The sequence below is a fragment of the Apteryx rowi genome, unplaced genomic scaffold (genome assembly GCF_003343035.1).
Source record: "Apteryx rowi isolate R43461 unplaced genomic scaffold, aptRow1 scaffold_123, whole genome shotgun sequence".
NCBI lineage: Eukaryota > Metazoa > Chordata > Aves > Apterygiformes > Apterygidae > Apteryx > Apteryx rowi.
This window is the reverse complement of record NW_020447453.1, coordinates 1,313,335-1,339,970: the sequence shown is the minus strand read 5'-3', so window position 1 is coordinate 1,339,970 and position 26,636 is coordinate 1,313,335. Positions and strand designations below refer to the sequence as shown.

General features: G+C 39.7%; 1 protein-coding gene across 2 annotated transcripts in view; it reads right to left on the bottom strand.

Moving 5' to 3' along the window:
• Window positions 1–5,448: 5,448 nt before the first annotated feature.
• RASA3 (RAS p21 protein activator 3) overlaps window positions 5,449–26,636 on the bottom strand; it is a 182,274-nt gene continuing 161,086 nt past the window's right edge. The window contains exons 12-24 of one of the 2 annotated variants that reach the window (XM_026055448.1): window positions 25,056–25,170; window positions 24,112–24,186; window positions 23,399–23,522; window positions 22,147–22,253; window positions 21,417–21,494; window positions 20,403–20,480; window positions 19,782–19,855; window positions 15,767–15,882; window positions 14,724–14,806; window positions 10,930–11,141; window positions 9,993–10,096; window positions 7,885–8,068; window positions 5,449–7,306 (exon numbers count right to left, since the gene is read on the bottom strand). In XM_026055448.1, coding sequence (XP_025911233.1) covers window positions 7,231–7,306; window positions 7,885–8,068; window positions 9,993–10,096; window positions 10,930–11,141; window positions 14,724–14,806; window positions 15,767–15,882; window positions 19,782–19,855; window positions 20,403–20,480; window positions 21,417–21,494; window positions 22,147–22,253; window positions 23,399–23,522; window positions 24,112–24,186; window positions 25,056–25,170 — 1,426 coding nt within the window. In that variant the 3' untranslated portion in view covers window positions 5,449–7,230. The remainder of the gene's footprint in view (window positions 7,307–7,884; window positions 8,069–9,992; window positions 10,097–10,929; window positions 11,142–14,723; window positions 14,807–15,766; window positions 15,883–19,781; window positions 19,856–20,402; window positions 20,481–21,416; window positions 21,495–22,146; window positions 22,254–23,398; window positions 23,523–24,111; window positions 24,187–25,055; window positions 25,171–26,636) is intronic. The other variant, XM_026055454.1, reaches the window with a different exon arrangement.

Genomic DNA, 26,636 nt, shown 5'->3' with positions numbered 1-26,636 from the left:
TATAGGAAAGCTGGTGCTGAGATGCATGTCTCCATCGGCTCTTGCTGTGGATGGAGCCAAGCTTCTTCGCTGGCTGGAGCAAGCAGTGGCGAATGTTGTAGCTGAGCTGTTTCGACCAGAGCTCGCAGACCAAGAAAGAGCTGTCTCTCTGGCAGGGGACGGTGACAAGCAGCAGAGCTGTGCAGGGAGGCATTACAGAAAAAAGAGGGTGGAGGAAGAGGATTACCACAGACAAGACAGAAATTGCATCAAAGGGACTTCTCTGGAGGGAAAAAAGATGACAAATCTTTCAGACAAACAAGGTTCAGGCCCAGAAAAGGGCCCACGATGCTCTGCAGTGGGGACCCTGCCTTTGAGCCTGTAGCACTCTTCACCAGAGAAATTCAAGGTTGCAAAGAGCTGGAGGGGAGGCTAGCAGAGCAACTATTGCAGGTCCAGCTCCTTGGTAAATCCTTTGAAGAAACATGGTACCATGATAGCGAGAASAGACAAATTTGGGGGCTGAATTTCACTCTGATTTTGCCTGTTGTCATGCCAGAAGAGCAGCAAGACTGTTGGTCAGTAGCCATGCTGCACATACAGAAAAGGGAAAAGATGACTTGACAGGGACAGGTGTCATCCACCAACCTCGTGTATTACTGGTAATAGACAGTAGTGCGGTTTTGTGGGGAGGCGGACATATAAACAGGCATTACTGAGTTCAGAAGAAGTTCTTGTTACAGACAGAGCTGCACATCAGTGATTTTAATAGGGAGCATGAGGTGGGACAGTGCTGGAAGCAAATGAATTTGGGGCAGAGCTGGAAGATGCATTTGCTGGTGGCAAAGCCGTCTGGGGCGATTTGTTCCCCTCCAGCCCATCAAGCTGTGCTGATGCAAGTGTTTGTGAGGCTACTGTAAACCTGGTCAGATAAATAAAAGATCCAGGCTTCTAAAAAGTCTCTCCCTGTTTTTGAGCAACTTCCCCGCCCCGATGATTTCACTGATTCGGTTACAGCATAGCCCCACGCACAGTTGCATCAGTGCTATTAAGAGGATGTTGAACTGCAACAGGGTGGGGGCGGGGGGCAGGAATCTCTTAAGGGGGCTTTACCACAAGATGAAACATGCCATGAAGGTGTCCTCACAGCACTGTGGCTCAGCAGGAGGCAAAGCACTTACATCTCTAGACATCACAGATGAGCCTGGCTATTTTTAAAGTTGCTCTCATCAGCTGTGAGCCTCTCCAGTCATTTCCATCACAGGCATAGGATGTCATGGCTGCCAAAGCATGACTTCTAGAGAGGATAGGGAGTGGGAATTACAGCTCAGTTGTAACACAGAAAACCTTGCTAAAGCAAGCAGAATACAAGGTATTTTAGGGAGGCTTTTCAGTGTACAATTTTTGTTTTCATCAAGTAAAAAATTCCCTTTTTCTTCACTTGTAATTCATAAAATTCATTTCCTTCCTTTATTCTCTTCAGCAAATTTCTACTACACAAACACAACTACTACAGTTTTAGCTTCTGACCTGAAAAAAACACCTCTCTACTTATCTAATGAGTTTACAATCAAATAAACTGTTTCAAACCTCTAGTGCCTGATGGCAACACTGTGCACCGTGGTTACCTGTATCAAGACTTATTTGTTTTAAAGTAAGAGGAGTTAGTGTCCACATCCGGACTAAAGGATAAGAACATTTAAGGACTTACTTTTTCTGAGGAAGTCCAACTATAAAAATTCTTTTTGATAAATGCATACATTGCCTGGTTGAGCTACRGTTATTCTAATCAACTCTCCTGGAGTTCAGTACATTTGTTGCGGCCCCAGCTGAGAGTAAAAAATGGATTTCCACTCAACAGCTTTAGGCAGGGCAGGGTAACAGTGACAACTGTGATAGAAGTTAAAGCAGCTGAATGAATTCAGTAAAATTAGTCAAACACCACACAGGCCCCACACTTCTGGGGAAGATGTGCCCTCAACATTGAGAAGAATTGTGTACAAATAGGGTACATTTCTGGCAAGATTCAACATAGCAACTTGATGGCTTCCATGATGGCTTCCTTCCAGTTTTTGCTTACACAGTCCAGCTGCAGAAGCTTACGTGTGTAGTAATCCAGCACTTCTGCCTTAAAACCTTGTCTTTTCCTTAGTGTCCCCTTGAGCTTTGGAATAATTCATTTACTGTTGAATGACATTAGCTCAGAACCAGAAATAAATGCCTTTCCCAATCAGCCTGTTAGCCTTTGTCTGTAGCAGCAATTAATACAGAAGATGCCTCACAGAGAGATGCTTCTTTATCTCTAACATTATTATGCAGCATCACTCTGAGCCCCTGGCTACTCCAAGCCCTTTGCCTTAGTCCTCCCACTGCATTCATTTCCTGAAGCAAATAACAGGGACTGGCAGGATTCACRCACTCTCCTAGTATCCAAGCCAGCTTCTTACGGAGGTCTTTCTAAGCATGCTTACAGGATTAGAAGTTGAAATGACTTCTTTGAAACAGTATTTTGCAGAGAAGGGATGGAACAGGGAATTGCATCAAAATACAAATGCCTGAAAGAGAGCTGTCACACTAGTAGCCTTCCTAGCCCCGAATCAGGATCTCAACAACAAAAACACTTTGCTTCTCACGTAGACAGAAGTTTTCACCAATTTCTCGCAGTTTCCTCAATCTGCCTGGGAGGTTCAGGTCTTGGGGGGCAGTCACTGATGCTCACTTCAGTTAGTCTCTGTAAGGGTGTGATGGACCCTGGGTAATCTTCTCATTAACTATATGCCACGCCCATTGCACATGGGACTTCTCTGGTTTTCCATTTTATTTGGAAAAGTTGCCAGGCAGGAGCTGTGTTCTTCAACCCTCTCAGCCACACGCAGACCTCACTAAAACCTTAGTGGGTGAGGAATCAAGTGCCACAGGTGCCAACAGAGCTTTGAGATGGCATTGGCACATGTGAGGCTTGTCACTCCTGCTGTCCAGTTGACTGGGTCACAGAAGAGCTTCAGACATGACAGCAACAGCATGAAAATGCCCAGCAGTGGTTTGTCATTGCTGCAGCAGCTGTTCTTCATCTCTACTCCATTCATCCCAGAAAACAAACACATGCGTACAAGAGTGACAGGATTTTACCTGTCAGCTAAGCTCCTGTACATTGCCTTGGGGAAATCTAACAGGAATGATTATTCCTCAGGTGCATCATTTCACAGCTTAATCTCTCCCTCTAAATTCCTCACTTCTGAAATGCACAAAGATATTTGGCCAGGTACACTACCTCCTTTGGACTGGCATGGATACAGACCAGGATTGCTCAGATTCTGTCACCAGGTCAGCCTTGCTTTATCGTACTGGTACCAGTGACAGAGAAAATAGGCACAAGAATGGTCCTTGGCCTCTGGAGTCCCAGGAGAAAATAGACCGGCTTCTGATTTTTTTTTTTTTTGGTCAAAAATAATTTTTCATCTTTCAGGCTGGGATAGACAACAAGGAAAAAGAAAGAAAACTGACCTGGCACTCTCACTTGTGCTTCTTCCCCAGGTATAAGGGATGCTGCCCCATGTATCCTTATCAAGTCATCTCTCTCATGGGCAGGATTTGCTGAATATCTCTGAGGCTAACATTAAAAACTTCTGCTGCAACAGACAGGAAATAGAGGCTAAGCAAGTAGTGAAAGTCATGTTTTAATGCAGCCCTCTTGCCAACCCTGTTAATTAAGTCACACCACAGAAAAGCAGCTTTCAAAGATTTTCTGTGGGGCTTAAACTCTGGGGTGACTGTGTGAAGCTAGGGAACCTCAGCAAGAATGAACCACAGTCAGAATCTGTCAACTGAAATCAGGTAGCCCATGCTTTCTTAGAAAGCAGCCATTGCCTGATCTGACAGTAGGTTCCAAAATCCAAGATTTCTAGACATTGCCTAGGCTAACAATTTAAGTTTTGAAAGTGAGATTAGGAAACTTAAATTTGGAATTGGACAGCAGAGGTTTATACTGTGACCAAAGGTAGTACCTGGAAAACAAAAACAGAGCCAGCTCTGCATGCACTGGGATAAAAGACTTCCAGAAAGCACTTCTGTGTTGTCATGTCAAGGTACCAAGATCTTAGAACTTTTTCATTTTGAGCTCTCTTGGTCTCCAGGTTCCCACTATTTTATAGTTGCCGATTCTCTCTGGACACCAGCTATGCCTCCGTGGTTTTAGAGTTTCAGGGCTGGTTTTCTTCCTAAGGACTAGAGATGTTCTACAGGAGGACCAGAACTGGGGTGGGAAATCAGTACATATTGTGACAGTTGGAGACATCACACATGGAATAAAACAGCAGCCAGACAAGACAGGTAATCAGGAAGAGGAAATGACTGTAAACACTAAATGAGATAAAAGCAGGAATTTGAAGGATTGGAAAGGATACAGACCTGGGAATGGCGTTACACTAATTTTGCTTTAAAATCTGCTCACTTCTTACAAATCACCTGCCACTATACTACATCATCCTACTTAAAATCATGTTTGTTTCTAAAACAAGGCAGCAAAAAACACACCCTTGCATGCTGTGGCAAGTTTCACCTTCACCAAGATGCCCGTGATATGATTTCCACCATCAGTCTGGTTTTCTTTCCTGGCTGTGGTCTATCTGTTAAACCACTGCTGTCACTCAGCTAGAGTGTGTCTGCAAAAGCTCTCCTCCAGAAGCTTCTCAAAAACAGACATCCATGTTCTGGTGACAACTAGAGACATCTGATGCAGCAGTAGGAGCTATCTTGAACGCAAGCTAGACTAACACACTCCTGTATGAGCTGGCTAACAGCTTTGTATATTGGAGGTGCTGTTTCCTAGCCTTCCTGCAAATACTCCCCAACAGAAATGGTAAAGTGCAGGCTTCTCACAGGAAGTCTCAGAGCGAAAGCTTAATTCACACAAGTCTTCAGGGAGGACTGATAAACTCTAGAAACTCTCAGCAGATACTAGAGAAAACTATTGCAGACCAGACTGACTTGCAAAAAACAATATGTCCAAGCTTTAGCCACAGAACAGGTCGTAGCCAGAAAGGCAGTGGCTCCACAAGGTCACGAGCCAATCTAAATGTGAGTTGCCATGCTCCCACTCGTCCCTCCTGTCCTTGCAACATGGTCTCACCCCTCCTCTCTACCAGCAGCAACAGTGTAATAACACAAGGAAACAGTTCAAAAGGCTGATCTGGCTGAATGAGAACTGCTTTCTTTGCTGGATTTGTTGACAGGTGGCTCAGGTGCCCCATCTGGTTCACTGTGCAGTCCCACAGGTGCAATGTTGACCCAAGAGAAGGGGTGGGGAAGGGAGGAAAAGGGAGGATGGGACTCAGCAGCCCCAACTGACATAGACTGATTTAAACTCACAAGGAACCCCATCCACAGTCCAACTCTGAAGAGCGGATGCTGTGCCAAGGGGCACCCCTGGTGATCACTGTGAACCTAAACAGACTTCAGGTGCACATGCAGTTTTCAGAAATAAAACATTTCTTTTAATTGGCAAGTAGAACACACATTACAGGTCATTAGTATTTTATAAACAATATTAAGTTACAAATACATGTTAAAAATTGCAGTTCATGGCAGCTAAAAGCTTGGAGTCCAAAATGCATCTCTGTAATGCTTCAGTATTTCCCTTTCCCCAGTCTTCTGGGTGAAGATGAATAAAGGATCATTTATCATCTACTAGGAGGTGGTCTACTGTATACTCAAACAAAAAGAAAACCTCATTCCTAAGAGCATCACTAACAAGCAGAGGCATTCCAGATAATTCAGCCATCTTAAATCACACCAGATGCAATGAGGACACAGTTAAGAGTTACTCTGTAACACTTTAGGCAAAGATACAGATATCCTCACATTAAACTGACAGTTCAATGTTTTCTGGTCCAATTCAGCTTAAAACCAACATCAGCTTCTATCCCACAGAAGCTTAAAGTCCATCACAAAGGCTTCTGTGTTATCAAAGCTAGATGTTTGTGAATTAGACCCTTATACAGAGGAAAGTTATGGGGTACAACTAAACAGCATACATAAATATATATCTTATATTTAGCAGATCTTTATTCCCCTCCTTAATGACTTTTGTTGGTATTAGTGAGATACATAGTTCATTCCATTTTCACTACACTCAGAATATTAACAAGTTACCATTATGCATGTTAATATACTAAATTACCTTTAGCAAATCTCTTTAAAAAAAAGTATTTAAAAACATTTTTGGAAAAGTAGAAATCTATATTCCAGAAAACCAAGTGGTACCAGGATAGCGTGGACTCCAGTGCTTAAACATCCTTTCACAGAAAACCCATCTTGATGACTTTTGTGCCTGGGACTCAGTGCATCTCAGCTGCCAGACTTGTGTTCTAGTCATCCTTCTTGCTGCTGTGGTGAAAAGTCTTCAAAATCAGCTTACCTTGCCTTTCCATTGACAGACTTCCAAAGATTATCATTACTGGACTGTGTAAAAAACCATGCAGCTTTGACATTAGTTCATTTCTTACCTACTCACATTTATATGAGTCAGCTTTATCATACCACTGAGAGTTCATCTTCAAAGTCTGCTGAATGTGTCTGGAAAAATGACTTTGTATCTCAAAAATATCAAGAGTACCATTCAGATCTGGATTTCTATTAAAAACTGTGCACATTTAGCAAAAATTATGCTGTTGTAAAAACAAAAGTCCTGCTCCTTGGCCTGCTTATAATACAAGCTACAATGCAAGAGATTACACCAACCAGAGGGCTTTTCTCTGCTTTTTTTCTAAATGCAGGCATTAAAAGTGAAGTGTTACTAAGCTTTTCCTAAGAGAGCACGCAGGGATGCGGCATAATATACAGTAACCAGGAACAAAACCAGTAACAAACAATTCTAGAAAACGCTGCATATTAGCAGCATGCTTGGTTTCTGAAACATAAGGAATTGCTTGGAAGTTGTCAAGATGAAGACCACACAGCTTGATCATTGAACTGATCACTAGATTCCAAGAAACCAAAGCAAATTTAAAAATACACATGACAACAACTGCCTAGAAGGCAGAGTTTTATCATCTGTCAACAACCAGATGAATAAAGTGCATAGCAACTATTGTAACAGTTTCTTGAAAAGAGAATACAACCTTTAGCAAGTCTCAAAGTTTGTAAGCTTGACACTTATCCATACATTTTGCTACATGTGTGGCTTCCCTTTTGTTTTGCTTTTTAGCTTCACTGATCGACCCTTCAGCACTGTCCTGTGATTTTCCTTGCACTTCAAATGGAATGTGCTGAGATCTCCGACTGCTGCCTAATGTAAGTCTGGAAGCTCTTGTCACCAATTGGATGTTCTCTAAAAGAGAAACAAAATTGGAAAAAGTGTTATACATAGAGTTTTCTGTCACGACATCAAAAACTCAGAATGGAAAGTGAACAGGCAAAACCTTTCCCATAAGTATGATTTTCAGGGTTGTATTTGTAATGATATTCTGCATCTAACTTTAACTGGAAGAACCAACTGGTAGTTGAATCAAGCTCCTTTTTATGTCAGCTGTGCCCAAAACTGCTTTATGTACACAAAATAAGGTCATATGGCTGTATCAATCACTCCTCCCGGTTTTAAACCTACACTCCAGAATGCACACTAAATACATGCATCTTTTGCTATTTACTCCCTATTTTATGGGCACAGGTTCAAAATTAGAAAAAATAATCATCAGGCTTATTCTTATGAATGAAACTATATTAAAAAATAAGCATTTAAGAAAATCCTTATAACTCTTTAAAGTACCATGATATCAATCCCAAGTCAAATTCTTTGTATGTATTTTCTGGATCTTTTATGAACATGAATAGGGTGAAGGCCAGACAATAAGCAAGTGAATTGCTGTTTCCCAGGACTGTGTCTCTGTTTGGACAACTCATACTTACTGGCTTCCATATTTTGTCTTCTTAAATTTATCCCTCTTATATTGAGCATGTTCCTGCTCTAAAGTTCCAACAYCTTCAATAATCAGCTTTAGTGTTTTATAAGTCTCCTTAGGGTCATCAATGATAAATGTTGAATATTCTTCCTCTTCAGGCCCATCATACACAGATTTGCTGCCACAGGCCTCTGGGGAAAAAATAGATTACAGGAATAGGCAGGAATAGGTATCAGATAGGTCGGAAAAAGTGGAATAGGCAGACTAAAAATACTCAGTCTGGGGTTCACACAGGCTAGCAGTTCCTAAACTTAGTTTGCCTCAGCGTGACCACCACAGCACTGCAGCTGACACATCAACGGTGACAGCAGAAGGAGCAGTTCCTTGTCCTTCTGCTGGGCTGCTTGTAGGCATAGGGCGGGGGGGACTGGTCTGTGCCCACTCTCTCCTCCTAGTCTCATAAAGAAAGGGCAACAAGCCTGGCAGCTGCTCCCAACTTTGTGCTAAGCTGGCCTCTGCTGCACTGGTAGTGCTCCTATCTCCTCTTGGAGAAAAGAAAAAAAGCAAAAAAAAAAGCAGGCCAGGTTTTTTTCCTGTGCACATAACTGAAGCAGCTCTGTTACCACTAGCAGTACCATGCACACCCTTTGGGAACTCTAACACAGGCTAAAACATGCCACTTCGCTGAAGGACCAGCCCRCATGAAATCAAGTATTTTCTTGTCAGAAAGCAGGATGGGAAATGTTCATAAGCAGCAGATAAGTAGCAAAGTGTGGCTGTTCACAACAGACTGAATTTGAAACAGAATTACAGGCTGAAGCAAGCATGGAAGATGTTTTACCACATTATCCCCAAAAGAATCAGAAAGCAAGAGTAAGTAGAACATGCCACGACTATTGCCTAGCTGCCTGCTAAAGGAAATATTCTAAGAAGGGGTAAACTGTAACATTACCTTCTTATCCCAGCAGTGAACCTTGCTGCATAAGAGACCAGGACACTGCTTGCATGAACATACGCAACATTTTCATCATGTGATCTACTTCTGCACTGTAGCTGACCATATTAGAAGAGGAGAGAGAATATTTTACTCTTGTCTCTACTTTTCCCTAACTTTATAGCTTTACTGCTGTTTCAGGCTCAGCTTTCAGGTTACCCTCTCCTTGCTGTACTGTCTGTGCCAGACCTGTGTCCTTTTCCCTGTCGCTGAAACTAGATGCTGGCCCTGGCACTGAGGATTCGGAACAGGGGAAGCTGGGCATCAGTTCAGGCAGCTCGGAAGTGGTGGGGGATCTTAAGTTTGCAACTGCATGGCAGCCAGGAATGGATTAAAGTGCTTTCCAAGCTGGATGTCTGACACCACTGGCTTAGCTCATATTATAGAATAAAGTACTATTTAAAGGTTAGTGCCACAGTGAAGGCTTCCCTGCCACTCCCTGTACTAAACTGGGATTTCAAGTCTGGCATCATGTACACCGGATACTTTTCTTGGCATGCCTACCAGTACTAACTTCCTCTGCTGTCTCTTCTTTCTTTGATCCTTCATTTTATATCTCTGTTCCCCTCAGCTCTTGAGTGTTTCCCAGGCCAAATTTCACTTTTCATTTCAAAGACGTCCACAGGGTCAGCTTTCGTTGATAACTCCAAAACAGCCTGCCTGAAGAAACCATTTGGATCCAGCCCGTTCTTGGGAACTGAATTATAGAACGTGCACGTGGCTTCTGGTGACACAGAACCATGTTACACTGAAACCTCAACTTTGTTGATGCTTCTTTTCAGGTTCAGTAAACTTCTGGTTTAGTACCTGCAGTGATTTATCAATTTAGAGCACGCAAGCTATGCCCTGAGCCTATGCTATTTTAGGACACTGTGGTTAAGACCGTATTTCAAACAACTGTTTAACGTGCAAAGAACTTTGCACAGACTATGAGATTGCAGAGTGTACCAAAAATAATTCACGCAACTGCCTCAAGGCAGCAGGAGGGGAAACAAGTTAAATAACGGCCACTATATTATGGGCATGTGATCTGCAAGGATATTCTAGCTAGAACATATAATTTTTCAAAGTACTTTCATCTTGCTGAATGTACTGGAGATGCAAARATCTTTCATCCTCACCTTGCATTTTCTCCAATTTTGACATATACAAGTTGAAAAGAGAGTAGATGCGCTCAGTTTCTCTATCTCCATCTATATCCAGTTGTATATTTGCTGGCAGGCCTCTGTAAGGCATCAGGAAGAGAGGCAGAAGTCAGATTATAGAGAGCACATTATGGCATAAAAACACTTAACAAGGATGACAGCACATGTGACTTTCAGGCTTAAAAGTAAGTACTCATGAAAGCTATCAGATTGTATGTAATGAATCTTGAAACTTCCCCATTTTTCCCAGCAGAAAAGGTAGACAAGCCCAAAACTTCTTCACATCCAGATTATCCAACATGCTTTCACTCTGACTTGAAAGAATAGACTCCACCAGTATCCAGACATTCTGGTGAATTAATCTGCTATAGCCAGATGGAGGAGCTAAAGCACCGAGTTCCCAACTATTCAGATTTTATATTCTGAGACTAACAACCACTACAGACCTGTTGCCTCTCCCATTTTAGATGAAAACAGTCTCCCAGGAACTGGACAGTACCTCTTCATTTAACAGACACAATGAGGGGGCTCTTAGAAAAGATCAGTTAAGAATTAAATCTAGAAGCAAAAGCTTCTCAGTTTCAGAAAATTTACAAACAACAGAAAGTTGCAGGGATTTCTGGCATTAGTTCTGGCACAGCTGGCCAGAAGAAAAATATCTTATCCCACAGTAGATTCCTGTCAATGCCTTGAACTCTAAAAATATCAACATTTTGACCAAGATATGCAGATATTGACAGCATGAGGAATGACAACAAAGATGGTCTTTGACAGTGTTCCTTGTTGGAGCTGAAAACTCCACAGTGCTGGCGCACCTTGCAGATCTTCTTGGCACTGCATATCCGCAGGCTACACTGCAGACACACACATCCCCTGGCAATATCTAGACCAATGTCATGTTGCCAGTCCTTACCCTGTGCAGGGTGTGCAGCCAGGAGTGTTATCTGCAGTAGCTTTACAGCAGAGCCAGTGGCCATTAAGATAAGCAGAGGGATGGTAGACTGTGAGGCGTTTCTTGTTGCATTGGCTAACTTTGGTGAGTATATCAATCCAGTCCTTGGCCTCCACACAGTTATTTGCCTGGATATACAGGACTCTTCTTTCAGGCTGTATCACCTGGAACATCTGCAAACAAGGAAATAAGCCACAGAATAAACCACCGATATGAGTYGAATTTAAGACTGGGTACAGACTGAAGATTTATTATAGAGAAAAAAAAGCATATGAAAAGAATACACCAATAAATATATTTCAGCACAAAACCAAGGAGCAAATGTGCCTTTAAAACAACAAGACCTTTAACCTGGTACACGAATAAGATCCTGTTCCTGAAGGAGATGATTTAAAACCAGCCATTACCAGCTTGCTGGGTTGGGCCTCTGCAAGATTTGCTCTCAGCCTCAGAGACGCAATTTAAATAATGCTGCAGCTCCAAATTTTGGAAGGCTGACAGAAGGAACGAATGCAAGGCTGAATGGAAATGCTAGTCAGCAGGGGTCAGGAAAGGGAAAATCAGAGTTTGGATCCAGCCTTCATGACAGTTTTGCTTTATTTAACACTGTCATATCACTAGTCTTTTTAACATGCACTTTGGCCAGATTCTTTCTTTTTAATAACTCCTGTGCTTCTATGCCCCCCAAATATATCTGCTATTAGTAAATCACAGCCATGCAGTTTTCTGTGCATCTCTCTAACCACCTGTGGATGGTTCAAATAATTATACATTAATTCTGCATTATGTCTTGGACATTCAAAATCTAAACTAGACCTCCCCTGCCTGTTCAAAACAGCTTGTAATCTAATATGGAACAATTGAATTTATTTTCTTCCTCTTGAAGGAGCACATTTCTGATGCACAGCCCTCTTGCTTGATATATTGACCTTGCACTGAAGATAACTAAGCTAAAGTTAGTGATCTTAACCATAAATGCTGGGAAGGCAAGTGTCAACCATCTTCAATTCCTCTAACTTCTGCAAATACTTATTTTTAATGGATTTCTTCCTCTCTGGATCACCTAAATTACCCTTTTCCCTTTCTACTTTTCCATTTGAATATTCAAAGTCATCAGATATTATGCTACCCATACTGTACGGTATATTATTTTCCAGACAGCTGGTTCCTCTGTGTTATTTAAAAAACAAACAAACAAAAAACCCTGAAATGCACCTTTGTACATTACAAAGACCTGAAACATTGGCCTGATTTCTTCACCTAGCAGGTTAGGACAATGTTGCCGACTGGCACGATGTTGTTGACCAGCCACAATCTCTTCTCCTTTTGTGATACTCTTCAGTGTGCATCCCTCAAAATGGCTTGCAAATATAATTGCTAAATCATGAGCAAATAGCTTTATTTTAATTACAGTGTCATTTCTGAAAGGGAACAGAAAACTCCAACATTCATTTCCCCAGATTTTGTATTTCTGGGGATGTGGGACATCAGCTGGAAAAGCACAAAGGCTACCATAATGCCAGTGGAGGAGCTGCTATCAGCAGCTGTGATCAGTCCAGCATTGCCAAAATACAGACTAGAGTTCTTTTATTAAAACTTTTCAGGACATAACTGGCAACTTTGAGTTTGGGGATGGGGAAAGAAAGAAAGAAAGAAAGAGGAAGACAGGAGTGTGCAGCTTAACTCTCGTTTAACACAGAACCACAGGGAAGAAAAAAATTTTAACACCCTGCTGGGCTAAATGGAGCCTTCTGCATTACAACAGAGGAACATATCTAAGGGCTATGGCTTCACAAAAGGGGATACCAGTCTAAGTGAACAAACATATGGCAACTGTTACTCAGAAGCCAACAACTAAGCCAAGAATTTCAAGTGTTTGTAAGACCTTTACACTCTCAAAAACACCAGTTGCTCCTCAAACAACACTGAAGACCTGAACAGTACTAAGGAAAAACAAAAACACCCCGCCCCTCCAAAAAAACATTAGCTCCCCAGCACCCAAAACTCTACTTAGGAAGATGAAGGCTGCTTGAGAGGTGATGCACAGACTTTCTGGCCTTTCTGCTAGACATGCAGACTTACCACAAGTGAGGAAAATAGATCTGGATCAATTCTGAGAACAGATGCATGCAGAGTATTAATAGAAAATTTGGATTTTTAATCACACTTAGCACCCAGGATGGAATATCCACTGCAAATACATCTGCTGTGTTTTTTGAAAATTCTGTCCTTGCTGTGGTATTCTATTTATATATGGCARGATAAATGGAAATATATTGGCATGGGAAGGTGGCAATGATATTTTCTACTACTTATGGAAAGACTCTGCATTTTACTTTCTGGAATGAACATAAACACCTTCATGCCCTGTGCAATACTGAATTTAGGCACCCAAATAAACCCAATTTCTGTTTGTAGTCAGAGTACTATCTTCTGACTTTAGCAATAAAGAGATATTTTTCCTATAAGAAATATCTACGATAAAGGGATGTTCTGAATGCATTTTAGCCCAGTAGAATCAGCAGAAGTTAAAGACTGTCTTCACTAAAGAGTTAATCAGAGTTACAGCTCAGCTCCTCTCCATACACAATAACTTTTATCTTAACTGTGTGGCTACTTTTAGTTCAAGCAGGCTACTTTGCAGAGCACAGAAGGCAATAGTTCAAGTGAGTCCTACTCACCACATGTTACCATCGCCTTCTGATAGCTTGAGAATTATTTTGCAGCTTGGCTGCTTTTGCTTATCTTAGGAGGAATTAACACGAGTTATAAAAGCCAAAGCCAGCTACACAGTGAAGATGTGCTCTAAGAGCAAGTGAGCTGGAACTTATTCCATCTTTTAACAGAGACAAAGGCACACTACCAAAATAACATCTGAAGTGGGGAAAATACCAGAGAGTCGAGCACAGTGTCTTACCTCGACAAAGCGCTGTAAAGGAGACAAGCACAGGGCCTAGTATATAGGGTAGGTTTAAGCATTGCCCTGAATGGTGCCCAGAAGCAGTTTAGATAGTGGGAAAGACTTACAGGCAAAAAAGCCGAAAGTCACAGCCATTTATGTGTATAAAGAAGTCTGTGATGTGTGTTTTWTTTTTTTTAATAAAACTTTTTAAAGAATGTACTCAGCTTTACAGGCAGAAGAGTATGAAAAAGGCTCCTAACCTCACTTAAACTGATCATGTCTAAGAAGTGTTCCGGCACAATGGATGGTATGTATAACATACACAGAAATTGGTAGCAGTGCTCCATGCATGAGCAATACAGCTGTATTTCACCTAATGTGCCAATCAAAATGCTGCACCATACTGGCACAGCACAGATGTTATTCTGGCACATGACCTAAACCAAATATATATGCACTTTCATTATCCTACAAAGAAATTTTGATGGTTAGAGCAAGACGATATGATCCTTCACAAAAATAAGCAGTCAGTTTCCTCCCAAGAGACAGGTCTGACAAAAGTGCAGGGACTCGATTATTTTACCTGTGTCCGACACTATGGAGGCCAGACAGCTGATCAGCAGTGGTAAGTACTGAGTGTGCTGCACATCACGAAACCCAAGGACTGCTGACTGGGCTGTTAAGAATCTGAATGGGCTGTGCTTTTGGAAACTCTTGCTACTATATACAGAACAAGCAGCTGTGGTTGTACATCTTTCAGCAGAAACCCAACACGGGTTACAAAAGGGAAAAAGGTTAGGTTGGTGGATCCAGACCAGCCTAACAAGTAAATTAATGAAGATGACCTACTTACATTTTTCATTTTAAAGGACTCCTCCTCCAGTCTTTCCACCGCCAAAATGTTTTCTATTGGAATGCTACATAGAGGGTGATCACCTGCAGAGCAAACACACTGACACTGAGCAACTTGTTCAAAACTCAGCTTCACCCTCTGTTGTTACTCTAAGCACTGATTCAGTTTCTTTGAAGATTATTGTGACTGCACAGGAAAAAAAAAAACTTTAATTGAACAGGGTTTTACTGGCGTGCCCTTGAAGTTATTATCTTAATTTCATTTCTGTTTTTGGCTGCACTAGGTTATGCTAGCAAACCTTTTAGAAACAGACTATTGCAGCAGGACACAGTATATTTACTGAGGAAGTGACAGGGAAAGAAATCATTCCTGTCAACTCAGCTGAACTAGGTTGGTAGTGGTGACCTAAGATCTCAAAGCTGAGACTGAAATGATGACTGGCAGCCTCCAGGCTCTGCTGAATCTGAATTTGTTTCCTCACCTTTCTCACCCCATATGTGCTTATATGATGGAAGAGAGTGGTATTTGCACAGCACTGCTGAACAAACAGAACCAATCTGAGAAAAGCAAAATCCTTGATATTAGGCAACATTAAGCAAACAAATGCTTGCAAGTTCAAAGTTTTCAGTCAACCCCCTGCCTGCTGCAGTCCATTGGGCCAATGCTACAGAGTTTATGAGAACCAGCTGAGATGCATCTGACAGTGCCCAATACAACCTAAATCCCAGTGTAAGGTATTGGAGCTCCTGAGTTTTGTTTCCTCGGGTAATCTACTAAGCGACAGTGAAGCCTACAGATTTTATTAATAACTGATAATATAAAAACAATCAAATGGTCCACTGATTAATACAATCCTGTGCTATCCAAGAACCTTCTCTAGCAATCAGTATAGATATACTAAAAAGCTGGCAAGAACATACAGGCTGACAGGACTTCCCTGCACTGTGCCTTCTATAGTTACAGATCTAGATCTCATTGTTCTGTTCTTATACAATCTTCATGTTTAATCTCCACTTTTATGTATAAAAATAAGACAGGCAAACCTTTGTTACCTTTACTTTTCTGATAGGTAAACTCGTGGTTTGTCAGGCGGAACCATCTCTTCTTGAAGTTTTTCATACCAAATCGTTTTCTTCCTTGTGCTCTTTTGATCATGAACCTAGTAGACAGGACAGCAGTCATTACACCAATACACTGGATAATCTAGCCACATACATATTATATATATATATATATATATATATACACACATACACACACACACATATAAGCATATATTTTATATATACAGACACACACATGATGGCACTTGCAAAGCTTTAGGAGGGGACACACAGTGTTTTCTAATTATTGAGGCTTTGTCTTGACAAGGAAAGAAAAGTCCCATTTTGACAGGTTTAGCATCTCTCCTTTTTCCAAATCTAGATACGTGGTAAAACACGTAGCTTGACTTGTGGTCTACATGTGGACTCTAATTGTTACATAAACTGTAGCAACTTTTGCTCTTTCCTCAGCTACAAATCCAGTTAGAGGATTTCCTACTAGAGCAGGGAAAGGGCAGACCATGGCTGGCATGGATCTCCTAAGCCTGACCTAACTCTACCATTATTTTCAGCTATGAGAGAGCTCAAAAAGTTTAGAGTATTTTTAATAATTAAAAGGCAGGTGTAAAGCCCGTGGGAGCATGGAGTCTGTGCCTTACATGCTTTAGTCACTCACATGTTGTAGAAAAACTCAGGATGTTCCACAAATCCATTTGCAATCGCACACTGATCCTACAGCTGGATATGTGTTTTTAGTAACAGTACAAAACAACCTAATTGTTGAAAGCCATAACTTTTTTTTTGGTGTGTGTTCGGGTGCAGGGGGTGTCATGTAATGAACTGTCAATCCTTAGTTAATTTCAAATTTGAATTGGCTTACAAGGAACTGTGATGCATCCAGCATCTTCCAAGCTACTAAGTCAATCCAGAAGTTCCAAGGTGACTTTGGAAAGCCTGGTAACTTCACACTGTTCAGCATCACCTTCGGTGAAAACTGTGTGCGCATGTGTGGTAGGGAGTTAATAACAGCTACTCTACGCATTGCACTAACTATCATGAAAAATAAAAAATTGTTTAACAGTGCCACTAAAAACTACTTACTACAGAGTAGTTTTTAATCAGGTAGGAAAGCACTATACAGCACAAAGCACATACATGACACAGAACAGCAAGTGATTCAGTTGAAGATTTTCAATAGCAGAGCTAAAACTCTAGGAACAGCGAATATTTTTTCTCACTTGTGATACCTAGACTTAGGAACAATTACATTATATCCAACCAAGCAGCAGTTAAAAGCTGAAACAGAAACTGAAGTTCCTTCAGACTATTTTGTGACCAGCTGGGCTGATGGGTGCCTGCTGCCCTTTAGCCTGTCAAATTCTGGGGGAAAAAGGCTGACAAGCACCATATACAGCAATGGATCCTTTTAAAACATAGTTACACACCATTCTTAAAAAGCTCAGTTACTATCTCAGACCTTGTTCTTGGACTGCTTGAGAAAGATTTAATACAACCATATGATTCAGATCCTCGCCAGGCCCACCAGGTGGGTGGTAACTTTTGCGTTGTAAGGTTAAGGCAAATTTCAAGAGAAGAGCAGATATCCTTGGGCAGACAACATGCTCTTCATGTTAGTTTCTCTTCCTTTTCATGCAGACACTTGAAGGTGACTTACAGCTGCAAACTGTCCTACAGAGCCTCTCCCTTTTAGAAATGCACACTCCACACTGCAGAGCTGAGAGCACATTTCTAATTAAATTCTTCCTAGCTGTTTAAAATTCACATTATATGTTGTATCAGATATTGGATATTTGTGGAAGAGAGATCTGGTTTTGATATCAGAACAGGAAGGGCTTTGAAGATCCAAAGCTACCTCCAGCAATTTATCCAAGGGAAGAGTGTGCTTTTATTTCCCAAAGATAGGTGACAAGTATTCAGAACCACATACGAATTTCAAAGTCAATTTAAAGGATTTCTTTGTTTTTAATATTCATGGAACGTATGAGAAGTTGGAGCAAACAGTCAGAAACACAAAGGGAAAAATATGAACAACATTTCAGTGCTGGCTGGATGGAGAAACTTTCCATTCTCRTGTTTATGGTAGACCTGAGTTTGGATCTGCATTAGCTTTACTTGGAAGCATCAGCATGTCCTTTTCACCCACAAGAACAACAGGATTAAGTCTCCTTTTTGTTCTCTTCCTTTTCGAAAGAGCCAGACAGAAGGCTGTAGAGCAGCGATGGCATGATGAATGCCAGCACAGCACAAGTGTCAGTGACTAATCTTGGGTATGGTATATCCACCCAAAGAAGATATGCTATGGTTTTCTGTCTAGATGCTCTTTTAATAGAAGGAAAGGTAAATTAAAAAAAGGAAATGAAACAAACAAAAATGTGGTAAGGGCGAACAGAAACCCCACTAATCAGCCAAGCAATTGATCCAAAAAAGAATCAAACTAAAGGCTGTGAAAATTCCCACCCACTCCCCATGACAAAATGTGACAATAATGCAAAATGGCAGGGAAAATACACAGCTGAAGCCCACTCCTTAACCTTGAGAACAATTTACTTGAATGCCACTTAAGTGCCTAGAAAATGTATAGCAACTTCTTAGTCACATGCAGTGAGGTCATCAGAATATGTACACTGAACATTAAGCAAATTTCAGTAGTTCTTGGATCCTTTACCTACAGATAAAAGCCCTTGATTCTCTACTTTCAGTAAGCTTTTTTTTTTTTTTTTTTTAAGAAAAATAAAAGGGGGGGGGGCGAGTCGGCCAACATCAAGAAATAGGTAACAAAATGATCTCTGCTGGTTTTGCATGGGCATTTCAAGATTATTAAACAGAGTACTTCCTTCCCAAAGTTAAGTCAGACAAGTCTGTTGCTGTGAAGGAAGGACATGCTGTCAGCAGGTAGCTACAGCAAAGCACCAACTGCCCCTACCATCTTACCTGCATGAACTATTACCATTAACTTTCTTTACTGTTAGTTTAAGAGTCCTTACAACAGCAGTCACAGGCCGAGCAAGAAAAGACAGAAAAAAATCAGACAAGAGCAAAAGAAAGACAGAGGCAGAAAAAAATCATGTTTTAGAGTTAGAGGGAAAAAAAATGTTCCAAACTATACATTTATTTTCAAAAACAAAAGAACGATAAATGCACAGAATTAAAATAGACAAAGTGGCTTTTAGGGACAGACCTTCATCAGAGAAGCAAAGTGAACTGCAGAGGCTAACTGGAAGTGGTAGTCATGTTTTCACTGCAAACCTCATTTTTACATGACTTACAACTGCCATGAAAGCTTACTTTCAGCAGGGGTTCAGCTTACTGAGTTCTGACAGGATGAATGTGGATTTTTACTTTCATCCTCCCAGCCCAAAGAAGCTGTTTACACAATGCACTTAGGTGATCTTACCAATTCATTTTTTAAAATAGAAAAAAATGTCAACAGTTTGTCCCCAAAACTGAACTAGCGTATAGTACATGGTTTAGAAAAAGGAAAAAAAAAGTAGAAAAAAAAGAGAAAGGTACTAAAACCAGAAACTGTTCCAGGTGTATCACAAATTTCCTCAAACAGCCATGGTAATAATTAGCATATGGATTCTTTTATAGGGCAGCAACAGCAAAGCAAATTCCATTTGCAGGGTTTGCCCTCACCAACATATTCAGCATCTGCATTCACAGTGGAATTTTACAGCTTTTGTTCACTGGAGTAAAAAAATTGAACTTGATTTTAACACAACGCTGATTTAAGTTTATTTTGTGTTAGCTGTGCTAATTAAGTTCTACATGCTTTTTTTTCCTCCGCATATTTCAGAACATACTTAAGATGTTTAAATCAAATGAAAGGATGTTAAAATCAACTATAGCAGCCACAGAGAGTAGAAACAGCAACACAAAAATTTTCCAACATGTTTCTCTGAACATATGGATGGAATGGGGGGAAAAAAAGATAGCTGCCTTAGAATGGTAACAAGCACAGAAGTACAAGTTTTTGTTGCAAATGCATATTTACCCTTCTTTAAGCAATATAGGTTGCTCTATGCTCTTGTGATCTCTCCTTCCTGATGATGAAATCAAATCTAAAAACTAAAAGGTGAAAAAAGAAGCACAGATATAAAAACAGTACAGCACTAGCCAAACTAATTTCTTTAACACTTGTACAGTACTGTGCTACAAGAAAATACTGTAAAAGTAGTTAAACAGAAGGGTATGGCAAATGCTTCAGCAATTTTGGAGATTTCCTGGGTTTTATACTAAAAATAGCACAAATGCTCCTAAGTGCAAAAACTGCGGATGACCAGCCCTTCTTTTCATGCTTCTCCTTCATTATGCATATCTTTCACTTCCTTTTGGAGCAGACAGTTTTCATCACAGATCTACAGCATCCTATAATGTACAAGTCTCAAGCTCTAAGCAGCAGCTTGTTGATCTAACCTAATTATTAAATAAAAGTAGATTCAAAGAGATTCTGATATTGACATGCACACAATTCGATGCATGTTTCTTGAATATTACAGTCTGATTTTTCTAGTACACATTTGCCGATTTCCAAACAGTATCGATGCAGTCTAAGTTTCTGAACATCAGCTTCAACCACACAGTAAGATTTTCAGCACATGCGTACATTACTTACATTTTTTACTGCATCTGCATATTTCTGCTCATTAAAATAGTCATAAAAAGTAGCCATGTAAGATTCCTTGAAGCTGGCCTGAAATACAAAACAAAAACCATGAATATCATGATACAGTTTATACCTAAAATATTATTGTTAACAGCAGTAGATCATGAGACAAACCACCACAGATAAGAGGTTTTTTTTCTGTCCGTAAGAAAAAGCAAAACTACTTCAATGTTGTTCAGCATGCATTCAGTACTATCCAAATTTTTATTTCAAAAAGGTAACTGAAGGCATTCCAAACGTTCAAACCACCATAGTTAATACTGCATTCTTCAAAAGCTTTAAAGTTTTGCTTTSGTTTATAATCTTGGTTTTAAAAGAACCTGACAAAACCAGGAAGAGATAAGGAATTCCGTGGTGTCGAAGGATTCATATCTTTGGGTACAGACTGATCTACAGTTGGCTCTGTGAATCTTAACTAGACCATCAGTGACCTGAAATTATCACTAGACATAGCAATTTGGTGGCCTATTTACACATTTCATTTCAATCAAATGTCTAGAGAATGGGCATCTAGGTCTAATATCACCATTGCCTTGCAGAAAATGGAACCGGTATGAAAAGCCCAGCCCTTCCCCACAGTGGGTGATTCTTCTAGGTTAAGCTTTAAAATGCTGAGACAACCTGAAAAACCCTACAGAGCTGCTACCAGGTACCAGAGGCAAGTAGAGAACACTACTGAATTTCCTCATTGTTACCTCTCTTCCAAAAGGATGGAATGAGAAGTCATGGAATATTCCTCTAGTATGGTGCCACACACAATTATGTTTTATTAAAATGTAGTTCAAATTAAGGCAGCTTTATTTTTCCCATGAACATGTGAGGCTTATAATCAAAGCAACAAATACAAGTTTTTCATAAGCCTGGTGCAACTCCAGCATTTGAAAGGCTTAATTAAAATGAATGATAAAAGCATAAAAAATTGCTTTCCTAAAATAAACCTTTAAATGGAAATGTCACACTTACAGATTTAGATTTTGATAAGCTGCCCAGTGTTTGAATAGTCTTAGAGATAAGCGTCAAAGTTCGAGAAGTCTGGGGATCCTAGGAAAGAGAAAAATGGTATTATATGGACTAGATATTTAAAACATGAGATAGAGGAAGGTAAATTACATTTCCTATTTCATTTGCAGAAAATTAACATGAAATTTAAAAAGTCCAAATAAAACAGTATAGGTTGCTTCTTTTAAAGGCATTTGACTCTTATAAGCCATCAAGTTTCATAGCTACCTTAATGTCTTCGGTTCTCTGAAGAACAATCACACGCAAAACAGAAAAGAGAAATCAATCTTGAAAACTGTTTGAGTCCTCCCTACCCCTAGTCAGAACAACTACTTAAAGTTTTGAGCAACTTGCTTAACATCCAGAACATCTCCAAGGGTTGCTGATACAATCAATCCAGGATTAATATAAGGCAGTAAAAAGGAAGCAGTGACTATCTTCTGCACAGTACCTTAGACCTTTCAGCTTGTCTGACCCTAATGTAAAATTCACTGTTCCTCCCATACCTTCCAAGTTCTTCACACACACAGTCATTCAACATATACTCCGTATGCTAGACAAGCATAGCAGACCTGTGAACTAACCAAGCTATTTCTCCTAAATGCTATTAAAAGAATTAGAGCAAGAATCTTGATAAACAGACTACGGTGACAGAACCATATACATAGCCAGAAAAAATTGATACAGTACTTACTGGATGGTGTGGTGTAAGCTGAAAGAGGTTTGGAGAAAGAATGGCAGGAGCAAAGAACCTCAGGAAAATAAAGCTGCTGACAGCTGTATACCTCACATCTAGGTCACCTATATATATATATATATATATATATATATAAATAAAAAGAAAAAAAATCTGCTCAGCATTTCATCAATCCTTTCTTAAAAACCTGCTGAAATTGTCAGAGTGCCTTCAAAAAGCTAGTTCAAATATGTGCTGAAAATGCATATATTTGCAAGTTACAGGATTAATTGATGATAGAGATTAGCTATCATAAAACAAAGAATGGCCTTTTAAAAAGAAGCAAGTTCACAACACAGATTACAAGAACACCATTCACTTTCTCACCACACAAGGAGTTTCATACAAATATCAGATATTCAATCTATGCAACCAAAGTAGGATGAATAACTTATAAAGATTATAGAAAGTTCAGCACAGAGGCCAACTCTTACTATCTAGTTATAGCCCCAAGCACCAGTGCAGTACAGGCTCTTAATGCCCCTGTTCCTTTTGGTAATTACACAAATACACTTTTTTTTTAAAAAAAAAACATAAAACCGATAACACTACAGGCATTCTGCCCGAGCTTCTCTATTGTGAAGTGACTAGTTAAAAACTGAACTCATATTACTCTCTCTGAAAAGTCCTATTCTAATCTCCTTCCCTTAGTGAAAATATGTAGGTTGTTTTTTTTGCTTGATTCTGTTTTTATGTTGCTGCTGCTTCTCACAAAGCCAATATAACTAAGAGGGATTGGAATGAATTCTCTCTTGATAAGCAGAAAACCTTAGAATCATATGGCCGCCCTTGAGCTACGAGCTTGCAATGATTTCAATAACTTATAGACTGGCCTTTATTACAGATTGATGTATTAGCAGAAAATAATTCAGATGCATGGAGTCTGCAAAATGAGCCATTACAAAAGCCTGAACATTTAAAAACTGAGTACACTTTGTAAAGGTTGCTACCACAAACATATACCACCACACTGCTCTTTCTAAATGTTGTTTTCCTTTGAAAGATGTTTAAGAAAATCTCATATAATCACCAAAAGTTGTGTTCTTTGTGGAACAAATAGTCAAGGAAAAAACCAGCATTAATATGCACCCCAAACTGTATTTTAGATAAGTTGCTGTTCAATTACTAAATCCATCATACAGAATTGTAGACTACAAGCACATTTAAAAGCTACTGAAGACATGAGATAAAACAATACATAGTAACTTACCTTGAAAACGTTTGGCAGCTGACTCTCTCAGCGAAAAGAAAATATCGCACATCACTGTAGGACAGCTTACACCAGATTTTGTAATTACAGTGAAAATGCGATCAACATATTGCCTCAAATTTTCCTGAAAAATATAATGATTATGACAAAATTATTGTCTTTTTCTGTTGTGGAAAGCGAGACTATTCCTGTTTTTATGCATAATGGCATCATTATGAGAGTCCTACTTCCAACATAATATACTTGCAAAACAATCACACACTCAGTGATACGCTCTTTGGTAAACGCACATATTCAAGTACAAGAGTGAAAGTGTTATTTCTGTGAAAAGGAAACATCCAGTGATATGGCATATTGTTCCTTTTTATAGCATTGTTTTCTATAACATCATGAGGCACCACTAGAGCCTTAAGCAAGGCTAAGTTATCCTTGCTCCCAATGCTATACTGAGTATTAAGTCATTTGTCAGCAAGCCCTAGTCTTTCTTGTTTGCTTGTTGATTTTTAAAATTCTGCAGATATCACATTTCAGCACTATGCCTTAGAGCTTAATGTGAAGCTCATGTGAAATAATTATACGCACTTTGTGGGGCTAAGAAAATTTCCAGCATATTCTAAAGAATGACAGATTTATTTGCAACATGAAATGTCTGAGGACCTCAGTTACAGAAACTCTATTTACACTAGTGTGTACCTTCCAAATCTAATGCATACCCTGTTATTTTCCAGGTTTTCGCCATCTTTTAATTTCACAGGATCAATTTCACAAGGTTTATGGACCTGGCAGATCTAGAAAGAATATATTGAACAATTAATGTATTAGTTTATCCTCAAGCAGGAAATTTTTGTAAAAATTTTGGAGTAAATAGCTGAACCCAACTTCATAATGTGTATTTTTTTTTCTTTTGACAAAGCATCAAAGTTAAATTACCTGTTATCTTTTACTTTTTCCAAAAGGTAACATTAATTTGTTCTACTTCAGCCTTCAACTGAAAGGCAGAATTGTTTGCTAAACTCTCTCAGGCAGGGCTGATTAAGAAAAGACCTATTTTGCCAAAACAGTTGATTTAAAAAATGTATCTTTATTCTTCCAAAACATAACTTTTCTTGATGAAGTATTAAAACAACAGATGAAGAAAATGTCAAATCATTTAAAGGAAATCTGTGGTCTGAAAGTATTGCTCAATAACTGTACTAATGAGCCCCACCCCCACCACTCTGGACTAGATAGATAATAAACCATTGCTACAACACATGTATCATATACACAGTTATCTAAGAATAATTTTTTTCCTTTAAAACCACTAGACACCATGTGTTGCTTACAGTGTTCTGGCAGCTTTCTGCTGTGGATGTTCTTTAGTCATCCACGTTTTTAATTTCTTCATTAATTTCTCAGGAAAAAAATAAATGTTATATTTGATAAAACAGAAGAAATCCATTCAGACAAATGGAAACCTCCTATTTCCTTTAATACTGTTTCTGAAATGGGTAACTCAGCTGGGGATAAACTAACACAAAAGATTTTGATGCAGAAACAGGCTCTTCCATATTAATCCTACAAAGTCATCTTAAAATGGGAAGGAATAAACAGTATCTGCTCCCTAAAGGCCTTTTACAGTGACTTTTATCAAATAAACATTCGAAACTGCTCTTACCTCATCTATGATTGGCTTCAGTGTAACTTGCAGATAATGCATCCCTGCCAGTTTCATGGTCTCGTCAATACACTTGGAAGTTAATGAGTTCCCTCTGAAAATGGTGTTTGGATCTCTGGAAGTGAACAATTTTCTGTAATTTAGTCTCTTTGCAAGAAACTGCTAACATATGGAAATAAAAGAAGCAGTGAAAGGTGACAGAAATCTGGTTTTGAATACACAAACAAAAACTCCCTTTGAATCCAGATTGCCATTAAATGCAGTTATGTAGCATTTAGTGCACTCCCAGGTCATAACAGAAAAGCAGCATAGTAAGTCCAAAGACTTTGGTAGTGACTTTTTTTTGTATTAGGGCAATGTGTAGAAGCCTTGGTGCACCATCCAAATACATGGCAACATGCAGGCTCAGATYAAAGGGTTTTACAACATAAATGGAGGGAAACGCACCTGCTTTTACATGCTCCACATTTACATTACATGTGACCTACTACCTTATCCTACAAAATGAGTATTTGTAAACTAGGAGGGATATGAAAACATTGGCTCCAATGGCATAGCCATCTTTTCTAGGTGACCTACAGCACTGTCCTATGATAATACTGTTCAACATGGCACAGATCCCAGTTCTGCATTGAGAACCCTGTGGATAYCTGATGCTGTGGAGACACATCTTTCTGCAAGGGCCACTTGCACACAGTTTTTCTACTACTAGGCATGGGCACAGCATTTGCTAAGCTTCAGCTATCTGCACTGTCATGTGTGCTTTTTTTGTCACTGCATTTTGAGAATGCAAGCAATTTCATATTAAATTTGTACCTGCAGTTCTTTGTATAGCAATTTAATTTATGCAGATAGGTAAATAATCAACTATCCTATCCAAACCTATATGACCAAAACTGTGCCCATAGACAGTATTTCAAACCTGGATTTCAAGTCATTTGCTTGCTCTTGCACATACAGTAACAACATGTCCTTCCTGTTGTTTTTACTGTACCACAGTTGTACTCATTTACAAGCAGTGAAGAACAGGAGAGTTTCTCTGCTGGATTCATGATTTTGTTTTACAAAGACACAAGCTCCCTGCCTGTTAGAAGTGCCAGAGAGCCCTAAAGACAGATAAGACAGCTCTTTGCTGTCTTATCACAGGAACATGACTGACCAGAGAGCAGCAAATTTCCTCACATTGCATTAACCAGAATGCTTCAGCCAACTTGCAGCACAAAAAAATACACCTACCTACAGGAAGGAAAATACTCTATCCCTTAGACACTCTGAAAAAAGCCAACCCACACACAGACTTTATTTTGTACTGAGGAAAGCTGTTACTTTAGAGTCAGTATTTACCACTCCCCTCGGCTCCCAACTGTCTCTGCTGTCAGTCAAGAGCATGACTGTGTAGTCACCAGGCTTATGGCAACAAATGCTACTTAGGACCTGCCTGTCCTGAATGCTAGAAGTCAAACCAGGGACTTAGATAAAAGTGACCAGAAAAAAGATTATGTCTTTTGTCATCCACTGCCAGATCCAATCCCATCTTTGTTCTTCAGCCATCTAATTGGAAAGACGGAATACAGTTTGCCT